The sequence below is a fragment of the Alnus glutinosa genome, chromosome 4, assembly GCF_958979055.1.
Source record: "Alnus glutinosa chromosome 4, dhAlnGlut1.1, whole genome shotgun sequence".
NCBI classification, from domain to species: Eukaryota; Viridiplantae; Streptophyta; class Magnoliopsida; order Fagales; family Betulaceae; genus Alnus; species Alnus glutinosa.
The window spans coordinates 8,969,566-8,987,345 of record NC_084889.1 but is presented as its reverse complement, the minus strand read 5'-3'; the positions used below and the strand labels follow the sequence as shown (position 1 = coordinate 8,987,345).

General features: G+C 36.1%; 1 protein-coding gene across 2 annotated transcripts; it reads right to left on the bottom strand.

Annotated features, from left to right (window-relative positions):
• Positions 1-1,219: 1,219 nt before the first annotated feature.
• LOC133865916 (ubinuclein-1-like) lies at positions 1,220-16,128 on the bottom strand. 2 transcript variants are annotated; one of them, XM_062302440.1, is made up of 13 exons: positions 15,414-16,128; positions 11,975-12,061; positions 11,676-11,768; positions 11,470-11,546; positions 8,216-8,819; positions 7,029-7,122; positions 6,820-6,929; positions 5,893-5,976; positions 5,173-5,298; positions 4,468-4,602; positions 4,323-4,370; positions 2,677-2,778; positions 1,220-1,906 (listed from the first exon to the last, which is right to left on the bottom strand). In XM_062302440.1, the coding sequence occupies exons 1-13, from the start codon at positions 15,636-15,638 to the stop codon at positions 1,433-1,435; spliced, it is 2,259 nt and encodes a 752-aa protein (XP_062158424.1). In that variant the 5' UTR covers positions 15,639-16,128; the 3' UTR covers positions 1,220-1,432. The 2 variants fall into 2 exon arrangements, with proteins under 2 accessions (XP_062158424.1, XP_062158423.1); XM_062302439.1 differs by having other exon boundaries at positions 5,893-5,979; positions 15,414-16,126.
• Positions 16,129-17,780: the final 1,652 nt, after the last annotated feature.

The following is a 17,780-nucleotide window of genomic DNA, read 5'->3' as shown; positions in this document are numbered from 1 at the left end:
TATATATATATATAAAACTAGCTTTATAATATAGTATATTAATAAATAATATACTATATGTAAGCATAAATTAAATAATAAATAACAATAGTTATTAGTTAGTATATATTAATTGATTATAGGTATATAAAATAATAAAAGTAAATAATATCAATAATTAATTATTAGTCATATGATATAATGACAATTTGTATACTTAATCATATTATTCATGTTATATACTAAGATTATATGGCTATATGATCATATAATAATATAACATTGTGCCATATGACATGTAAATATAAAATATGCAATCACTTTATTATATGTTATGAGTTTATCATTAAATATTTAATAATCATTACATTACGTGATCTAAGATCTAAGATTTAAGATCATACGAGTTGTTAAATCATGTTAATACATTAAATATGCTATCATATGATAATACTTAGATCGTATGATCATATAATATTAGTATTATTAGTAGGTAGTTATAAATTATGATTTATGACTCATAAATTCATAATGATCAATTTGACCATATTTAATTACTTATTATAGATTCATAGATAATTGTAATTCAGATTCTAGACTCATTGGCAATTGCCTTATTGTTTGCTTTTATTGCAAAATTCTAATACGTGCAAGTGCACATTATTTTGAAAATTTGTGGTTTAATTTTTAATTTTTTTTTTTTGCTAAAGTCAATAATTTAAATTATGATACGAGCCGAGCTCGAGCCGAGTACTCGAGCTCGGGATCGACCAAAATGGCCGAGCTCGAGCTCGAGCTCGGACAATAGTTTTTGTTACGCGAGCCGAACTCGCACAAGATTTTTCAGCTCATGTCGAGTTCGAGCTCAAGCTTTACTGTTTGTTAAACGAGCCGAGCCCGAACAGGCAATACCCGCTCAAGATCGGCTCGTTTACACCCCTACTTTTTCCCCACGGCCAGACGTTTCCCCTCACAAAATAGCAAGCCATCTCAATATTATGATGTCTAATTGTTTATATCCACCTTGCCTGGATTTAATAGCCCTTACTTTCCCATCCAGTGGATACTTGATTCATCTCCTCTTGCTACTCGTTTTCAGTTCAAATATTTTGGTTTCTATTGCATGGGAAATTATCGCCAGAAGCAAAAGCAACCAAAGCACCGAGTCTGTGACTATCCATATTCCATAGAACCAAGAATCAAGGCGAAAAAGTAGAAACAACAAAAGAACACCTCAGCACAAGAAATCATAGCTTCGCTGCCATCTCTATTAAAGATAAAATCTTTAATCCACAAGGCACCATTAAAGAACATATAATTACAAAAATGGTAACAATCAGTTCGTCAGAATGAATAACGCCCATAAATAAATAAAAAAGAAAAAAGAAAAACAATTGCTTGTGTTACGCAAAAGATTAAACGGTGTAAACTTCCTAATTTGAGCTATATCACGTCAGTTTGACTGTTCAACACTCGGAAGAGCAGTTGACTGAAGGTTTGATTTATGGGGGAGACCAGGAGCCTGCTTGAGGGACTTGTATCTTTCCTCTCCCTGTTGAGGAGCTAACTTTTCTGGACGGAAATGAGTTTCATCCAACTCCACTTCTGGCTTCCTCTTTACCTTCTTCTTTGGCATTCCACCATCTAAAACCCTAGCATCATCCAGGGAATTGCTTGAAGTTCCCTTTAACTTCTCTTGTTTTATTCGGTCCAAGTTAAGAGGACCATTCGTTGAGGGACTGTGCATCCTGACTGCTGCACTTGTATTAGAAACTGGCCTGTTTGCTGAGGGAAAAACGTGACTGCCAGTTTCAGTAGACGAACGCTCACGCACAAACTGCGGCTGAGCAATTGAATTACCCTCAACTCGAACAGTCTCCTCTATTCTAGGTGCCAACATCTTCTTCCTCTTGATTTTCTCCTGTTCCTATTAAAAAAAATTATAAATAAATAAAATCAGATATCATTCGGAACAACAACATGAGGGTAACAACCATTGTATTCCATCATCAGTTTTTCACAAACGACCAATTAAACAGTCCTTGAAAAGTATGATATTGTAACCAACAATGCCACAGAGAGATGGAAAGGGAAAAATGGTAATTAAGAAAAAAAAAAGGAAAAGGAAAAATGAAGGGTACACAAGAAAAAAAATGCTCACTGCATAACCTCTGATTATATAAGTTTTTTTTTTTTTTTAACCCACATGTTCATTGATTCAATACTGATTACTAAAGGACTCAGGTGAGATCAAAACAAACTATATTAACTTCACAACACTCAGCCGACCACTATAGGGCCCAAGTATAAGAGATCTCATATTGAATCGATAACACATATTTTGACCATGCACAAACAACTCTCTATGATCTTCATACACACACGGGGACAGCCATGTCACTGAGTAAACTGGGGAGAAGTCACGTCCAAAAGCAAACTAGTGTACCGCATATTGCAGGATGTCTTTTTTTTATTATTATTAATTTTTCTAATACAACAGGTTTAATTTTTTTTTTTTCAGGTTTTACTAATGCCAAGTACTTCAAGAAATATACAATTCACCCCTCATAATCCTTACGTATATAACTATACATCCAGCCTGCACAAGAAATATCTCAAGATAAGGTATCAAATGGCATGTATAGAAGCTGAGAAGCACCCTTACCAACATCTGAGACAAAAATGGGTATGACATACCTTATGTCTGTTGTACTGTGCCCTCCGCCTCTCCTTTGCCTTACAAATTGCTCGTTTGATCCCATGGTTGTCCATGAAACCATTGGGCCACAATTCCGCAAGCTGAACCACATATGGGACTCGTAAGTCAGAAAAGCTTAAAAATTACCGAGGGATGTTTGGACAGTCATTACGACAATAAAATCATGACGAGATCAACTTTAAAAGAACAGAAACCATAGCATGAAAGAGTCATAGTGATTCGAAACAATTTAGGTGATACCAAGATTTTATAGAAATGACTCGAGAGAATAATCAGAAAGCCATCAAAGGAATTGTCAGTCAACACAATGCTCAGAGTTAAGACTCAACTTTTATGAAGAGAAAGGGAAGTCACTGGACCCCAATCTCATGCAACATGCATTTTTTGACGGGAAAACTACATTTAAACCCCCCAAACTACCAGCCATTTTTTAAGAAACTCCTTAAACTACCAACTCTCGCACTGTAGCCCCCCAAACTACCAAATAGTGCCAAAAAGACTATTTTTGTCGAAATATTCCTATAATACCCTTGTCACGTGTCATATATTTAATTTAAAAATAATAAAATTAATTTTTTTTTAAAAAAAATATTAAAAAAAAAAAAACTTAAAAAAAATGAAGGGGTGGCTTGAGGCTAAATTTTGGCCAATGGGGGTGGCCAAACCACCCGTGGCCCATGGGGGTGGTTCGGCCACCCTACAAGGCCAAAGAGAGAGAGAGAGAGAGAGAGAGAGAGAGAGAGAGAAAAAAACAAAAAGAAAAAAAAGAGTTGAGGGTTTAGCTCTTGGGGGCGGCTGAACAACCCCCAAGGGCCACGGGGGTGGTTCGGCCACCCCACAAGGCCAAAGGAAAAAAAAAAAAAAAAGTTGAGGGTTTGGCCCTTGGGGGTGGCCAAAATCCCTCTAGGCCAAACGGGGGTGGTTGGATTTAGGTTGTGTTTTAATTTGTTTTCTTTAAAAAAAAAAAAAAAAAAACAGTCGGAAGATTACTTATTCAATCATGTTATGAATTTTTCAAGCTTAATTGAATCTTGCTCATGACATACACAACTTAAATCATTGAAAACCACAAAAACAAAAAGCAAAACTCTCTTCTTCTTTTTTTCTTTTTTTTAAAGACAAAAATTTCAAGAACGAAATAAGGATCACAAGAAGCACAAAAATCAACTAAAAATCTTCCCGGCAACGGCGCCAAAATTTTAACTATTTTTTTTTAATAATTTTTTTTTTTAATTGAATATATGACACATAGTAAGAGTATTATAGGAATATTTCGACAAAATCGGTCTTTTTGGCACTATTTGGTAGTTTGGGGGGCCACGGTGCTAAGGTTGGTAGTTTAGAGAGTTACTTAAAAAACGGCTAGTAGTTTTGATAAGTAAAAAACGGCTAGTAGTTTGAGAGGCTTAAATGAAGTTTTTCCTTTTTTGACTAAATAGTGGAAAACTAAAACAAAACTCCTGAACAACTCATGAGGAAATAATTAGAGGAGCTGATTTGGACTCTTTTGTGATCATTCCATACAGCTTCATTAAGATTTCCACATGCAACATGACAGAAGCAGCCAGATAGTTCTGGAAATGCCAGCGGTGAAAATATACAAATACATGAAAAGTTAAATTACCTCTGCATATAACTTCCTAATTTGTGGACCCGCATCTTCATCCAGCCCCTAGAACCATAAAGAATAAGATCAAATAAGAAAAGATCCCTCCACCATAAAGGAAAACATTTTTTCAGGAAAGGGCAGAGAAAGGACAAATCTGTACATCAACAAAAAGGTCATAAAGATCACAAATCTTGTCCTCCAATGCCGCATCCATACTAAATTTTTTTTTTACTCCTTTTTCTTCAGAACAAAATTCTTGAAAATCATCTGATGCTCCAGTTTGCTGCCCAAATGCCTGAGAAAACATATAATGCACTTCATATTGGCTTGGGCAAAGTTCATAGGAAATTTTTGTGATTGAGATATGGTACAAGCATCACAAGAAAACCATCCACTCAGCTTTATAATAGACAAATCCTTTCCCTATGTAAAAGTAAAATAAAATTATTCTGAGTTCAATAGTGACAAATGGTAGAAGTATTTTGAGATGGTCTGGCCGGGAGAAACAAAAACTAATGACTGCAACAGCAAGGGTAAACAAAACCGGGCACTCTAGGACAAAAGGAAGGCCAGAAAGAACATATATTCCAATGGTGAAAGACACAATAGCCTCTAACTTAGCAGAAGAAAGGATCCAACATAAAGCTAAAAGGAAAAGGGATCATGATGCTGACCCTAGTAGTAAGATAAGAATTAAGAGGCTTTGTGGGTCAAGTGGAATTTAAAAAATAAATAAATATCATCTATCAAATTTCACTTTTTCACCCAGCTAAAAGAGAAGAAAAGAAAAGAAAAGAAATTATACACACCAATGGGTCAAGACTCGCACATGCACAGAGAGAGAGAGAGAGAGAGAGAGCATTACCTTCATTTCCAAAGAGGGCGCCTGAATTTTGATCATCTCAACTACTTCCTTCTTTATCTGTTGAAATCTATCATCTTTCTCCTGTTTTGCTGATAAACCCATATTAATCATGACTTTCAAGTTTCTCTGTAGCAAAAACACATTTGATAAGTACTGGCCATTGTTTGACTCTTGTAAATGAATTAAAAACTCAAATTAACTAACACCAAAATTAGATATATAAAAAGAGACACTTGATAAAACAATATGAAGACTAAGTCTTCAGCAATAACCTAGTTCAAGACAAATATAATACAACTTTATTGATCGATCACAGAAACAAGAATGACAAAGAAACTTTTTTATCAACCAAATTGACAAAATTCAAGCACATTCTTACCATGTCAAGGTCAAGACCCTAATATATCACATCGTTTTTAGAAAAGGTAAGGAAAACTTGTTCACTAAACATAAGAGCCAAATAAAACATATCGATGTGACAATATACTAGTGTGTAATTTAGGCTTGACACTGGTTTACAGATTCAACACCAGTAGCAGCCAAGAAAGTATTATAAGCCTCAACTACACGCCAACTGCAGGTTTGTGGCTATTTCCAAATGCATTAAATGTCATAATCTTAATCCATCCCTAGCCCCACTAAATGTAGCCTTAAATCGATGATTGGAAAATGGAGTAACAGGCATCAAAGAGACATCTTTTTCATAACAGATGGTGATACCTTCAACGTTCTGAGCTGAATTAGATGACCAAGAATACTCATAAGGCGGTTAAGTAACTCCTTTGATATTCTACCTTGGCTAGCCTGCTGCAACCAAAAAAGAAAAAAACTTATGGAACTTCTTCAAAGGTTTCAAGTATATATATGTATGTGCGTATGTATGTATTGCGGTCATAATGAAAACTTCTGGGGAGAATACACTTACCCTGCATGAACTGTCACTTCATTTGCACTTACCCTCAAACTACTATTTGTGATACTTAACCCCTTAAGCTACCATTTCGTTGCAAAATGTTCTTCCATTAGCTGCTGGCATTAAAATGGACAAAATATTGTGCACGTGACCTACACATGCATATTTTGGACTTAAAATGTCCAAATTGCCCTAACATACTATTTGCAAAAACACCCCAAATTACCATTGTTACACTTGACCCCTTCCTCCCTTCATTTTATTTTTTCAATTGCATTTTTTCCTCCAAAACCGAGACAATTTAAATGTTTCAAGTCTAAAATATGCACATGTAAGTCACGTACGCCATTTTCTGTCCATCTTAATCCCAAGATCTAATGGATGGGCCACATCGCAACAAAATGATAATTTGAGGGGATCAAGTGTCACAAAATGGTAGTCTGAGGGCATTTTTTCAAATGATAGTTTAGAACAATCCAGGTATTTCAAGTCCAAAATATGCACATGTATGGCACGTGCTACAAATTCTGTCCATTTTAACACCCTCAGCTAACGGGTCTTTTTGCAATTGATTGGTAGTTGATGGGGGTTATTTCTTTGTCACAAATGGTAATTTCAGGGCAAGTGCAAATGAGGTGTCCATTCACGGGGGTAAGTGTATTTTCCCCAAAATTTTGAAAATAGTGCAAAGTCAAAAACTAGAACAGTTAAAGCGATTTTAGCTCCTCTACTACCGCTAGTCTAGCAACTTTAGCAAGCTTCATCTTTATTTCTCTAGGTAATCTCCTTTTAATTGCCTGGGATGAATTATCTGCCTCTTGACTTTCCACAGTTGGTGGCCTTGCTGTAATATGTTACATCATAAGCAATTAGTTATTTCCAAGAAGTTATGCAAATTATCATGTATAAAAAACAGAATTGTCAGACGAATTTCAAGACTTACATTCTGCCACCATCTTCTCTAACTCCCTAATAGCCTTTTCAAGAGAGCTTCTTGGCCTAACACTAGAACCATCTTTTCTGATGTGTGTCGGTTTCTGCATAAAGTTAAGAACCAAAATCAAAACTAACCGAGACATGGCATACAAGGAAAAACAATTACCATAATTTCTGTGATAAGAAGATAATGTCCAGTAACTCAAAACTTGATTGTAGTATCTCCTATTTTCACTTAAACTCAACCAAAATAAAGAAAATAAACAAAAAAAAAAATAAAAAACTTGCGTAAAGGATGCACAGAGGAAATGCAGGGTAAAAGGTTAACTTTCACAGCTTCATGTGCTCTTTACATTGCCAGGCACAAAATCTAAACTTCTAGAAAAAGCCATTGGCCCACCATAAAATTAAAACAGGCAGCTCTTCTTGAAATGTTCATCTTCTCTAGCCATGATTATTACAATGCAGTCTAATCAACATAATAAAGAAGCAAAGAAAAAGTCCACAAAAATATCATAGAACAGCCTTTTCTTCTGACAAATGATTGCTCTAATCCTGAGAACCTGTCTCTTGTAATGCTTCAGTTCCAATTAAAAATAAAAATAAATAAATAACCTCCACATCCACATTGAGCAGCTGACTTAGAGCAGAATTAAACTCACGAAAAACAGAGAGAGTAAATGACAGATTTTTGAGAAAGAACATAAAACACCAAAGGCCAAGCAGATTAATATGTGAGAATATGCACAGGTCAACTTCAGCAGTAAAATAAAATTGATTTCAAATCACTGTCAAACGCTACAACAACTGTATACATAACCCCTGCATTAATTTCAGAACTTTACCAAAGCAAAAACTGCAATATGCCATTTTCTTATTTGCCCTATTAGAGAGTTGCTGTTTCCTCTACTATGCATCTTGAAGCTTTTCTCAAGCAGAGACCAGCTCAAATACCAACGTGTTTAAGTGTTTACTATAGTAACACACACACATACAGGTGTGGTTTATACAAAATTGTCCTTATCTCGGTGCATAGACTTTCAGAAATTGCCTAGTCTAGCACCACAAGTCCAAGTCATGATGCAGCACTTAAGTCTGATGTCCATATTTTATGGCAGATAAATCATCAATTCCTAAGAAGGAAAAATGTTTTTTTTTTCAATTAAAAAGATAAATAGAAAACAAATAACTTACTGTCATTTGCATGGCAGACTTGTCCACAGAGAAATTGTTTTCTGACAGTTCACGGACGCTGTTCTTTTCTTTTGGCCTAATGGACAATTCCAACTGATCAACACTGTTCAAGGGTCTTCCAGGTAGGGATTTAGATTGTGCATAAGCACCTTTGTCAAGGTGTTTCTGTTGTGAAATTTCAAAGGATCCACCCACATCTTTCAATTTGTCACCGAGGTTCTTAGACTGAACGACTCCTGTTTTTTGCATATCAATGTCCCTTACTTCTAAAGATACAGAAGCGTCGCCATTAGAAACTTTTAAAGATGGGGAAGGATCAAATATCGTTTTAGTATCAGCAGATTTCTTTTTGGAATAACTTCCAGGAGCGCTTGGTTGATTCTGAAATTTCACGTCTAGCAAATATTCACTTGTTACATCCAAATTTTGTGAAGGACTAGAAGAGTCCTTCACAAGCGTTGCTGCTATCCTTCCAGCTGCCATCTTATCCTTCTTTACATGTTTTGTTGATGCATGACAATCATCATTTCCACCATGACCCTTTTCCAAATCTTTTCTGCGCCTTTTCTTTGGTTGCTGGTTAGGTAATACAGTAGGCTTGTTTCTTGTAAAAGGAAAAAAAGAAAAATCAGTTAAAGGAAAAGACAACATGCCAAACTCACCAGATGAACACATACTTTGTTTAACTTACTCAGAAATCTGATGCACATAATCCAAACTAGAATCTTGGAACAGATTTTTCTTAAAAAACCAAAATATTAACATTCTTAGCATAACCAGCAAAAACTTCTAGGAGATAAATTTTTAAGTTAATGATATATAATAAGTTCACGAAGACTTAAATATAAAAAGAACCATAAAAAATGAATGGAGACTTAGGAGGAGGAGGAGGAGGAGGGGAGGGGGGAATGTTTGATGATTGTCGAGGTCTTGGCCATATTCTTCTAGACAAAGTTTCAAGAATGGAGTTGTGCAGGGTGCCTAAGGATTAAAACATCCTCTTAGACTTTCGAATTCCCCATGAAGGTTTTTAATCTATTGTAATTGGTGCATATTGCTCAGGTATACATGGATATGCCCATCTTAGTAATCTTTTCTACTCCCCTGCTTAGTGATTCATTGTCATCCATCATCTATTATCAATTGGAATGGGTGGGGGGGAATAGCAGCTAGCCATCTCTATACCATTATTAAGCTAGGATATTGAGCACCTTAGGCATATCAGCGCAAACAGATACATTGACCATTGACTAATCATACAAGAAGTATATAAGGAATTCTGTTTATTATTGAAAAATCGGGTCTGGCCTCATCCTTCCACTCTGTCTAGTCGCTGCACCTGAGAGCTAAACCTTCACTACTCCCACTTTCTTTGCTTAGAATTGTATTATGTAAAGCAAAACCCTTTCTAAGTAGTTTTATAGACAGGTCATTAATTGAGAGAAAGGAAGAGAAAAGAACACAATCAAACAACATCCTATAAGTGCCAACACCTTGGTAAAACGACAAAATTACAGATAAGAAACAGATACATGCATTTGTTGGTTAGATAAATATGCGGGTCTAAGTGGATACACAAAAGCGTGCGCATATACACACACAGAGAGGAAAAAAGAGGTAGAGATGACCAATAAGACTTCCTAACAGTCTCAGTTAACTAATACTCTCTTCATATTGGTAGTCATAATGTATAGGTTCATTATGAAAATCTTCTTAAACCAAGTGACCCTTCACGAGCCTACCGGCTACAGCATATTCTATGGCTTAGCAACACCCTGCCATCTTATCCTCATTTCATGTTCAAATTCTTTTTTATTAGTAAACGAAATATCATTATAAGCGCAAAAGGTACAACCTAAATACACATGGAGTGTATAGGAGTAAAACCTAGCTAGAAAAAGAAAATCAAGCAATTTAAGATCAAAAGCAGTTGTCCAATAGTAATTGTGAAAAAGAAACAACATAAGTTTCATTACCGTCATTTCACGGTCTTCAAAACTTCTATCATTTATTTCCCTCCAAAGAAACCACAAAAGACAGGACAGAACCATCTTCCACACTGCTGCACTCTAAGAACTGTCTCCCAACCCACTCCAACAATCAAAAAGGTCTACTACTCTTTTAGGCATTACGCAAACTAACCCAACAAGACTAAAAATAGCAGTCCACAAGGCACTAGCGATCTCACAATAGAGTAGAAGATGATGCACAAACTCTTCACTCCTCTTACACATACAACACCAGTCAACCACAATAACACGTCATTTCCTCAAGTTATCCATGGTGACTATCTTCCCTAGGGCGACTGTCCGAGCAAAAAACGCCACTCTTAAAAGGGCCATATTTCACCAAATAATCTTCCGAGGGAAGGGGGTGCTATCATGAGATACAAGAACGTTATAAAATGATCTAACATCAAAAATCCCTCTCTTGGAAGGGTCCCGATATTTTCTCATGTTCAAATTATTTAGAGATTTCAAATCTATGGTCCAGTTTTTGTCCTGATAAAAGTAAATGTGATTTTTTTTTTTCACAAGGAAAACAATTGAAAGGGGTAAATTTTGAGGAAAAGGGGGGCTACATAACCCCTTCCATTATAAACAATGCAAAGTGAATACTAGTAGTAGCAATCATCAAACAACATCAAATCGTGTACACTTCTACCTTTTTTATATGCACTACAAGCATGTAAATAAAAAGTAGCATAAAAAAATAAGGATAAAAACAAATCAATCCTCTATGTTCCCCTTGTGAAACTCCCTGCAATATTTACCACCATTTCACTGTTACAGAACCCTAAAAAATTGGTCAAAATCCTTTTTTTAAAAAAAATAAAAAATAAATAAATAATACTACTTCCAAGTTTTTAAATGGCGATTTGTTCCATTAAAAGGGTACAGAACTAAGTATGACCAAAGTTTGAACCGGGAAGGATGAAAGTTCTCTTTCTACTTTGTCTAAAGAACCTTGAGACTTCAGTTTGGGCGAGTTTTCAAGGTAGCACAACCCATCTCTGCGCTTGAATGAAGGAGAATTAGTTTGCTCGGGTCTTCATCCGAGCTGCTAGGAGATATATTGCAGCTTTAATCTTAAGCCTACATACTGATGGCCATCACAAAAGAATATATTGCTCTGGCATTGTGGCCTCTATGACCAGACTTAACATAAGAGAAGCAGGAAAAAAAAGTAGAATATAGCTAAAATGTGACACTGACAACTGTAATAGAATCAAGAAAAGGTTTAACAAAACTCACATGCGTTCCAACTTCCCCCTATTAACAAAAAACCCATCATGCTTTACGGCTGAGTCATCAACTTCAAAATATTCATCCTGCAGAAGAGGTAGTGAGAAACATTATAAAGCACTATACACTTTAAGGCACCCATATTCTAAGCAGAATAACACCACTTTAAACTCCAAAAGATTAACATGGATATGCAAAATATGAATGACACGTACCAGCTCAGCATCATCTATGAAAGAGTCTTCTGTATCATACTGATCATCATCAGGAAAATCATGTAGATCTTCCTCATCACTACTATCCTTACCCTGAAAATTATCCATTGTCATATTAGCAAATTACATTCCAAATATTTTAATATCTCTGCATAATAACTGAAAGATACACATCTCAGAATCTTTGATGCATATTATATATCTCAAAATAAATGATTCTGCAACACATCCTCGCAAATTAGAATTAAAAAAAAAAAAAAAAAAAAAAAAAGTCGAAAAATGCAAATGACATAAAATACCATGTAGAGGCGTTCGATCTTCTCGATGACAGCACTAAATCGATGAGGAGCAGGTGCATCATTCACTTCATCTTCAGTTGGTTGTCCCTAAAGGTGAAGATAACTAAGAATTTATAGTATATAATGAAACATGTACAGCTAATGGCACATGGACATTTAGAAGAAAAGCAGATGACTGAAATTAACAAAAAAATCACGAGAATAAAGATACTTGTCATAACCAAATTTGCCTATACTGATGTAAAGGGAGATAAGCTCACTCTTTAACACGCATAAGGCCAAGCACGCAACCATATAGAATTGCATAAAGATCAACATGCATGTCTCCATGGAGCCATATTGGCATATCCACATCCAAAGGTGCTATATAGGGGCATATAGTCATCCAAAGAAAAAGGAAATTAATACCCAATGTATAACCGCTTATGTGTGCCTAGAAACCATCAATATGACACAAAGTCATGTTTTACCAAGCAAAACACAGCTTACCACAAAATAGCATACAAAAAATAGAAGTATGAGAGTCAATTATCAAAAGGGAAAATGTATGCTACTATAACTGTGAAAAGGCTCCGGGCCCTGATGGTTTTACTATGGGTTTCTTCCAAGCTTGTTGGGAGGTGCTTAAAGTAGACATCATGAATGTATTCCATGACATTAAGGTCAAATCTATTTGGGATGACATCATTGAGAAGATAGAGCATCGTTTGGCAGGATCGAAAAGGGTGTATTTGTCAAAATGTGGGAGAGTTACACTAATTAAAAGCACTTTATCTAATCTGCCTACCTAATGTCTCTTTCCCGGTTTGTGTTGCCAATCGCATAGAAAAGTTGCAATGGGATTTTTTGTGGGGTAGTAGGATTGAAAAGTTCAAATTTCACTTGGTTAGCTAGACTAAGGTGTGTACTTTAACCTTTGAAGGAAGGATGGGGGTTTGGAATTTACTGGTGTTCAACCAAACTCTTTTGGAGAAGGGGCTTTGTGGCTATGTTCATGAGAGAAAGGCCTTATGGAGGGTGGTTGTGGATTCTACATATGGCAGTGCATGGGGTAGTGGTGTTCAAATAAGGTCCATGGGTCGAATGGGGTGAGGCTTTGAAAACATATCAAGACAGGCTAGGGGAGCTTTCTAGCATACTAGTTTCGAGGTGGGTAAAGACTCCAAAATTTGATTCTGACACAACCTATGGTGTGGAGATCAAGCACACAAGATAGCTTTTCCAGACTAGTATAGCATTGCCCGTTTCAAAGAGGCTGCAATGGTAGACCACTTAGAGCTTTCTAGTGCCACTCATCATTGGAATATTAACTTCTCATAACGGCTCACGATTGGAAGGTTGATCTATTTACCCCGTTCTTCACTTTGTTGTATTTCATCAGAGTAAGACAGTGTGGTGAAGACAAGCTTTGTTAGGTACCTTTCCAAGAGAGGGTTGTTTGATGTTAGATCATACTACAATGTTCTTATTCCGCATGATAGTACTCTTTTTCCTTGGAGGAGTATTTAGTGTAATAAGGTTCCCTTGAAAGTGACATTCTTTACTTGGTCAATCGCATTAGGGAAGATCTTCACCATGGACAGTCTAAGGAAATGACATGTCATTGTGGTTGTGGTTGAGTTGTGTTACATGTGTAAGAATAATGGAGAGTTAGTGAATCATCTTCTACTCCATTGAGAGATTGGCAGTGCTCTTTAGAATACTATCTTCAACAGTGTAGGGCTGACTTGGATTATACATCTATGACCCAAAGAAAAACACTAGCCACATCTGCGCTATCACCGAAAAGGACTAGTCAATTTAAAGCTTTCCTACAATCTCTTATAAAGTCAAGTTTCACCTAGTAATTAAGTAATGTAGTACATAGTACTCATGACTATCTTTATAAACCATCCATTATATGTAAACTACTCTTCATCTTCCCAATGTGGGACAAAAGTATTTCTCCTAGTAACGAAGCAATGTAGGACTTAGCACTCATGACTATCTTTATAAACCACCCACTCTATATAAACTACTCATCATCTTCCCAATGTGAGACGGGTGTTACAATGCCTAGTAAATCTCTTTGCTTGTTGGAGAGCGCTAGGTGGTAGGTTTCAGCTTGATGCAATTTGGAATATGATAGTGCCGGCCTTATGTGGTGTTTTTGGAGGGAAAGAAATGATCGGAGCTTTGAAGACTACGAGAGGACATTGGTGGAATTAAAGGCTTTATTCTTGAAGACTCTTTTAATATTTCAAGCTTTCATGCGATTTTAGATATTTTTTGCTTCTAGCTAGGTATCTCTCTTGTATGCTTTTTTGTGTACTTGAGTTGCGCCTTTGCTTTTTTTTCTTTTTTTTTTTTATGAATTTGCGATTACTTATAAAAGAAAATATATATATATATATATATATATATATAAAAGAAAAGGTATTTATAGAATATATTCATCCCAAGTGCATTACATCATTTAGGCTATAAATTTAGACTACAAATTTGCCCTCCGCATATTCAGTCTTCTTTCAGACCATAGAGTCAAAACTTTTCTTCGCACCCTTTGTGTGTAAAACTTGGGGGGAAGACTAAGAGTCCATACACGCAAAAGCTAGCATGACCAAACACAATATCAAGAGTTGAACTTTCTGTGAGACAAAATAATAAGAACTTGTGAATTCATTCATGGAAACATATACAACAGTGCAAACATGATGCACGGATAATATGCTTCCATGAAAAAAAAAATATATGTTTAGAAGAATAATTAGAATCCAACAACTAATATGAATAAACGGAAGAAACAAGGGCACTGCTAGTGAAAAACTGCATAAAAGCTTACGAAGATTTGGTCACCTAAAACTTGGGAAAATTGGTTTTAGAGAATCATTCAGTAATGATCATGTTAATTCCAGAATAGCTTGCTTCCTCAAGATATATGTAACTGGTACCAATTGCTTGAAGTAGGACTCGTGAAACCAACCCATTCAATTGGGAGTAAGGTTTAGTTGGGTGAAGCTGAGTGGAGCCTGGCCTAGCCATTGAAAGAATGAAGAGAAATATGATGGTCAACCCTACCTTTCCGAATCAGGCATTTTCTTTTTATCCAATTCACTCTATCGACAAGTTAAATTCAAAACAATGCATTTCTCAAATACCCTTTAAGCTTCCCCCATAATTCCCATATTCACGTTCAGAGAGACAATAACAAATTAAATCCAGTATTAGTCTTAGCTTCTCCAAATACATGGCAATAATTACCGCCCACAAATCAACAACAGCAACACAACTAACGCTAAATATCACATAAATGTCTCAACAAAAACACCAAAAAAAAAATTCAAATATTGCGTCTTCTAGACAAAGCTCAATTACACTGTCCCCAAACCTAACCCACGGCCAGACATATCATAATTACATATATACGTGTATGTGAGTGTATTAGGTGAAAGGGACTCACCGGAGCGAGACGAGACTCGAGGGCGGGGCGGGCGTCGGCAGGCGGGTCCGGGGCGGAGGTGGAGGCGGATCCATTGACCTTGTTAGCGTCCTTCAGGAGCTTCTTCCACGAGACTATGGTGGTCTCGCCGGGTCGGAGCTCCACCGTGAACATCTGCCGGTCGCCGGCCTTGACGAACGACGAAGAAGCCCTCGACGATTCACCAACAGCCTTCTCTTCCTCCATCGGCGCGGGGCCTGTCGCGAATTCTAGGGCGTCCGAATCGAAGGTTCCAGAATTGGGACTCCTGAGCACATGTAGGGCAACTTTGTGAGCCCTAGATGGAGCCTAAGGGAACGGAATGAAATTGGTTTTCTTTTTTTGATTAGGGAATGAAATTGGTTTTGAGAGAGAGAGATTGCGCGGGACACACAAATGTTTACTAGAGGGATTTTGACTTAGTTTTACCCCTAGAGAAAAAAAAATTAAAATAAAATTAAAATAAACGATTTTTTAACTGCAAAAATTTTCTCGCTCTTTCTTTCCCGAGAAAGTGAATGGTTGGGTAGGCGATTAGGCTATGGGACGGGTACTCGCTATAGGGCGGATCCGAATTTGGCTTGTTTCTTTCAACTTTGAATACAAGCCTGATTTATGGTGTGGGGAAGAGACTCCATTGGAATAAGGCTGTGCTTCGGCCAAATTCTTAATAGGGTAAGAGCATTATGGAAGATTGTAGAATAGCCAACAATTGCCAAATATAAAACATGTGTCCTTCCATTTTTCGATATAAGATTGCACCCTTCAAAATGTATTTTTAGTAGGGTTTTCTTATATAGCCCATTTGTTCAAATAGTTCTCGAACTGTCCGAATACTTATCGAGATCAATGGACTTTATTGTGACTCTCTCGTAATTATTTATCCAAATTATTAACAATTACGAGCAGATTAATAAGTAAGTACTTCATATTAGCATCAATAACATTTAATTAACAAGTTGTAAGTTACACAATCCTTGGTGTATTAATGAATATTTTAAATTGACATTCTAATATGATCTTTTACATCCCTACATCATGCTTTTATAACACCCCCAATATTTTTTTTTTTATCATCTTAAGCGTTTAGAAGTTAGAATATTAATTTATATAATTAAATTTATTGTTTTTTCGTATAAGAAAATTTAAGCCCACAAATAATAAAAAGTAGTAAAATATTTAATTAATTTCACTATTTTTTTTTTATTCCGTTGAATTTATGAGGCAGCCAGTCATTGAACAGTCGCCCCTTTTGAAATTTGACCAGTATATGGACCAAAAGAAGGCATTGGGCTATAGAAACAACATCAGAGGGGCCAGGGGAACCTGTTGAACTTCATAATCCAAGTGGGGGTACATAATAAAATTTACACAATTTGGGTGGTCAAATAGTAAGCTAAGCATATGGTGAGCCAATGAAATGCCCGTGACCATGCACAACCAATCACAAACTACCCCAATCTCAACTTGTAGAGTAGGCCAAGCCTCTCCCTATCAAACAATTTTTTATTTTTTAAAGAAAGTAATTAAAATGGCAGCCCAAGTCATTATCTTCAACTTAATTTTTATTGGCTTACACAAATAGCATAAGAGATTGAAAAACTACTGTAATGGAGGTTTTCATTCTCCATTGACCTCATAAATAGCCGACCCAATATCCATTCAATCCAAGCATAATTTTTGGTTCATATAAGAGCCCGCAAGCCCAATAGGCATCTGACTTGAGTCACATGCATGTCACCAAAGAGGCAACAAATCCCCATAATTATGAGACCACAAATTACTACTCTAAAGAAGGAAATGAAAGTCCACAAAAATGATTCACCTAAAATACTTCAACGCGATCAAATGCTTGCTCAACCATTAAATCAACGATACTCACCTTACACAGGCATCCAATTAAGCCAATAACACGTCTATATAAGTTTAGCCAAATGCTAAATCCAAGGCCCTAACTTTCATATTTTTATCATTCTCATATTTATATTTTTATTAACTTAAGCATCGGAAATAGTGTTGCTGCTCCCCTCCCCCTTTAGCGGCGCACCACTATGACGTTTGGTTATCTTGTAGGAATTTTGGATCGAGGACTAGACGTGCGTAATAACTATTAATTTTTTGATATTTACAGTAATTAACTTTTATATATATATATATATATATAAAATAAAGAAGTATACATATTTATTTCCCTCACAGCACTACCGTGGGTCTTTACAAGATCCACTGAATTTTTTTACGAATTTTTAGAGAGACTTTTGTTTCATTAAAAAGTTTTTAATAGCATTTTTTTTAATTTTTTTTTTAATCTCTAATTTGAGAGTTCCTTGTAAACTGTGTTACTTTAAG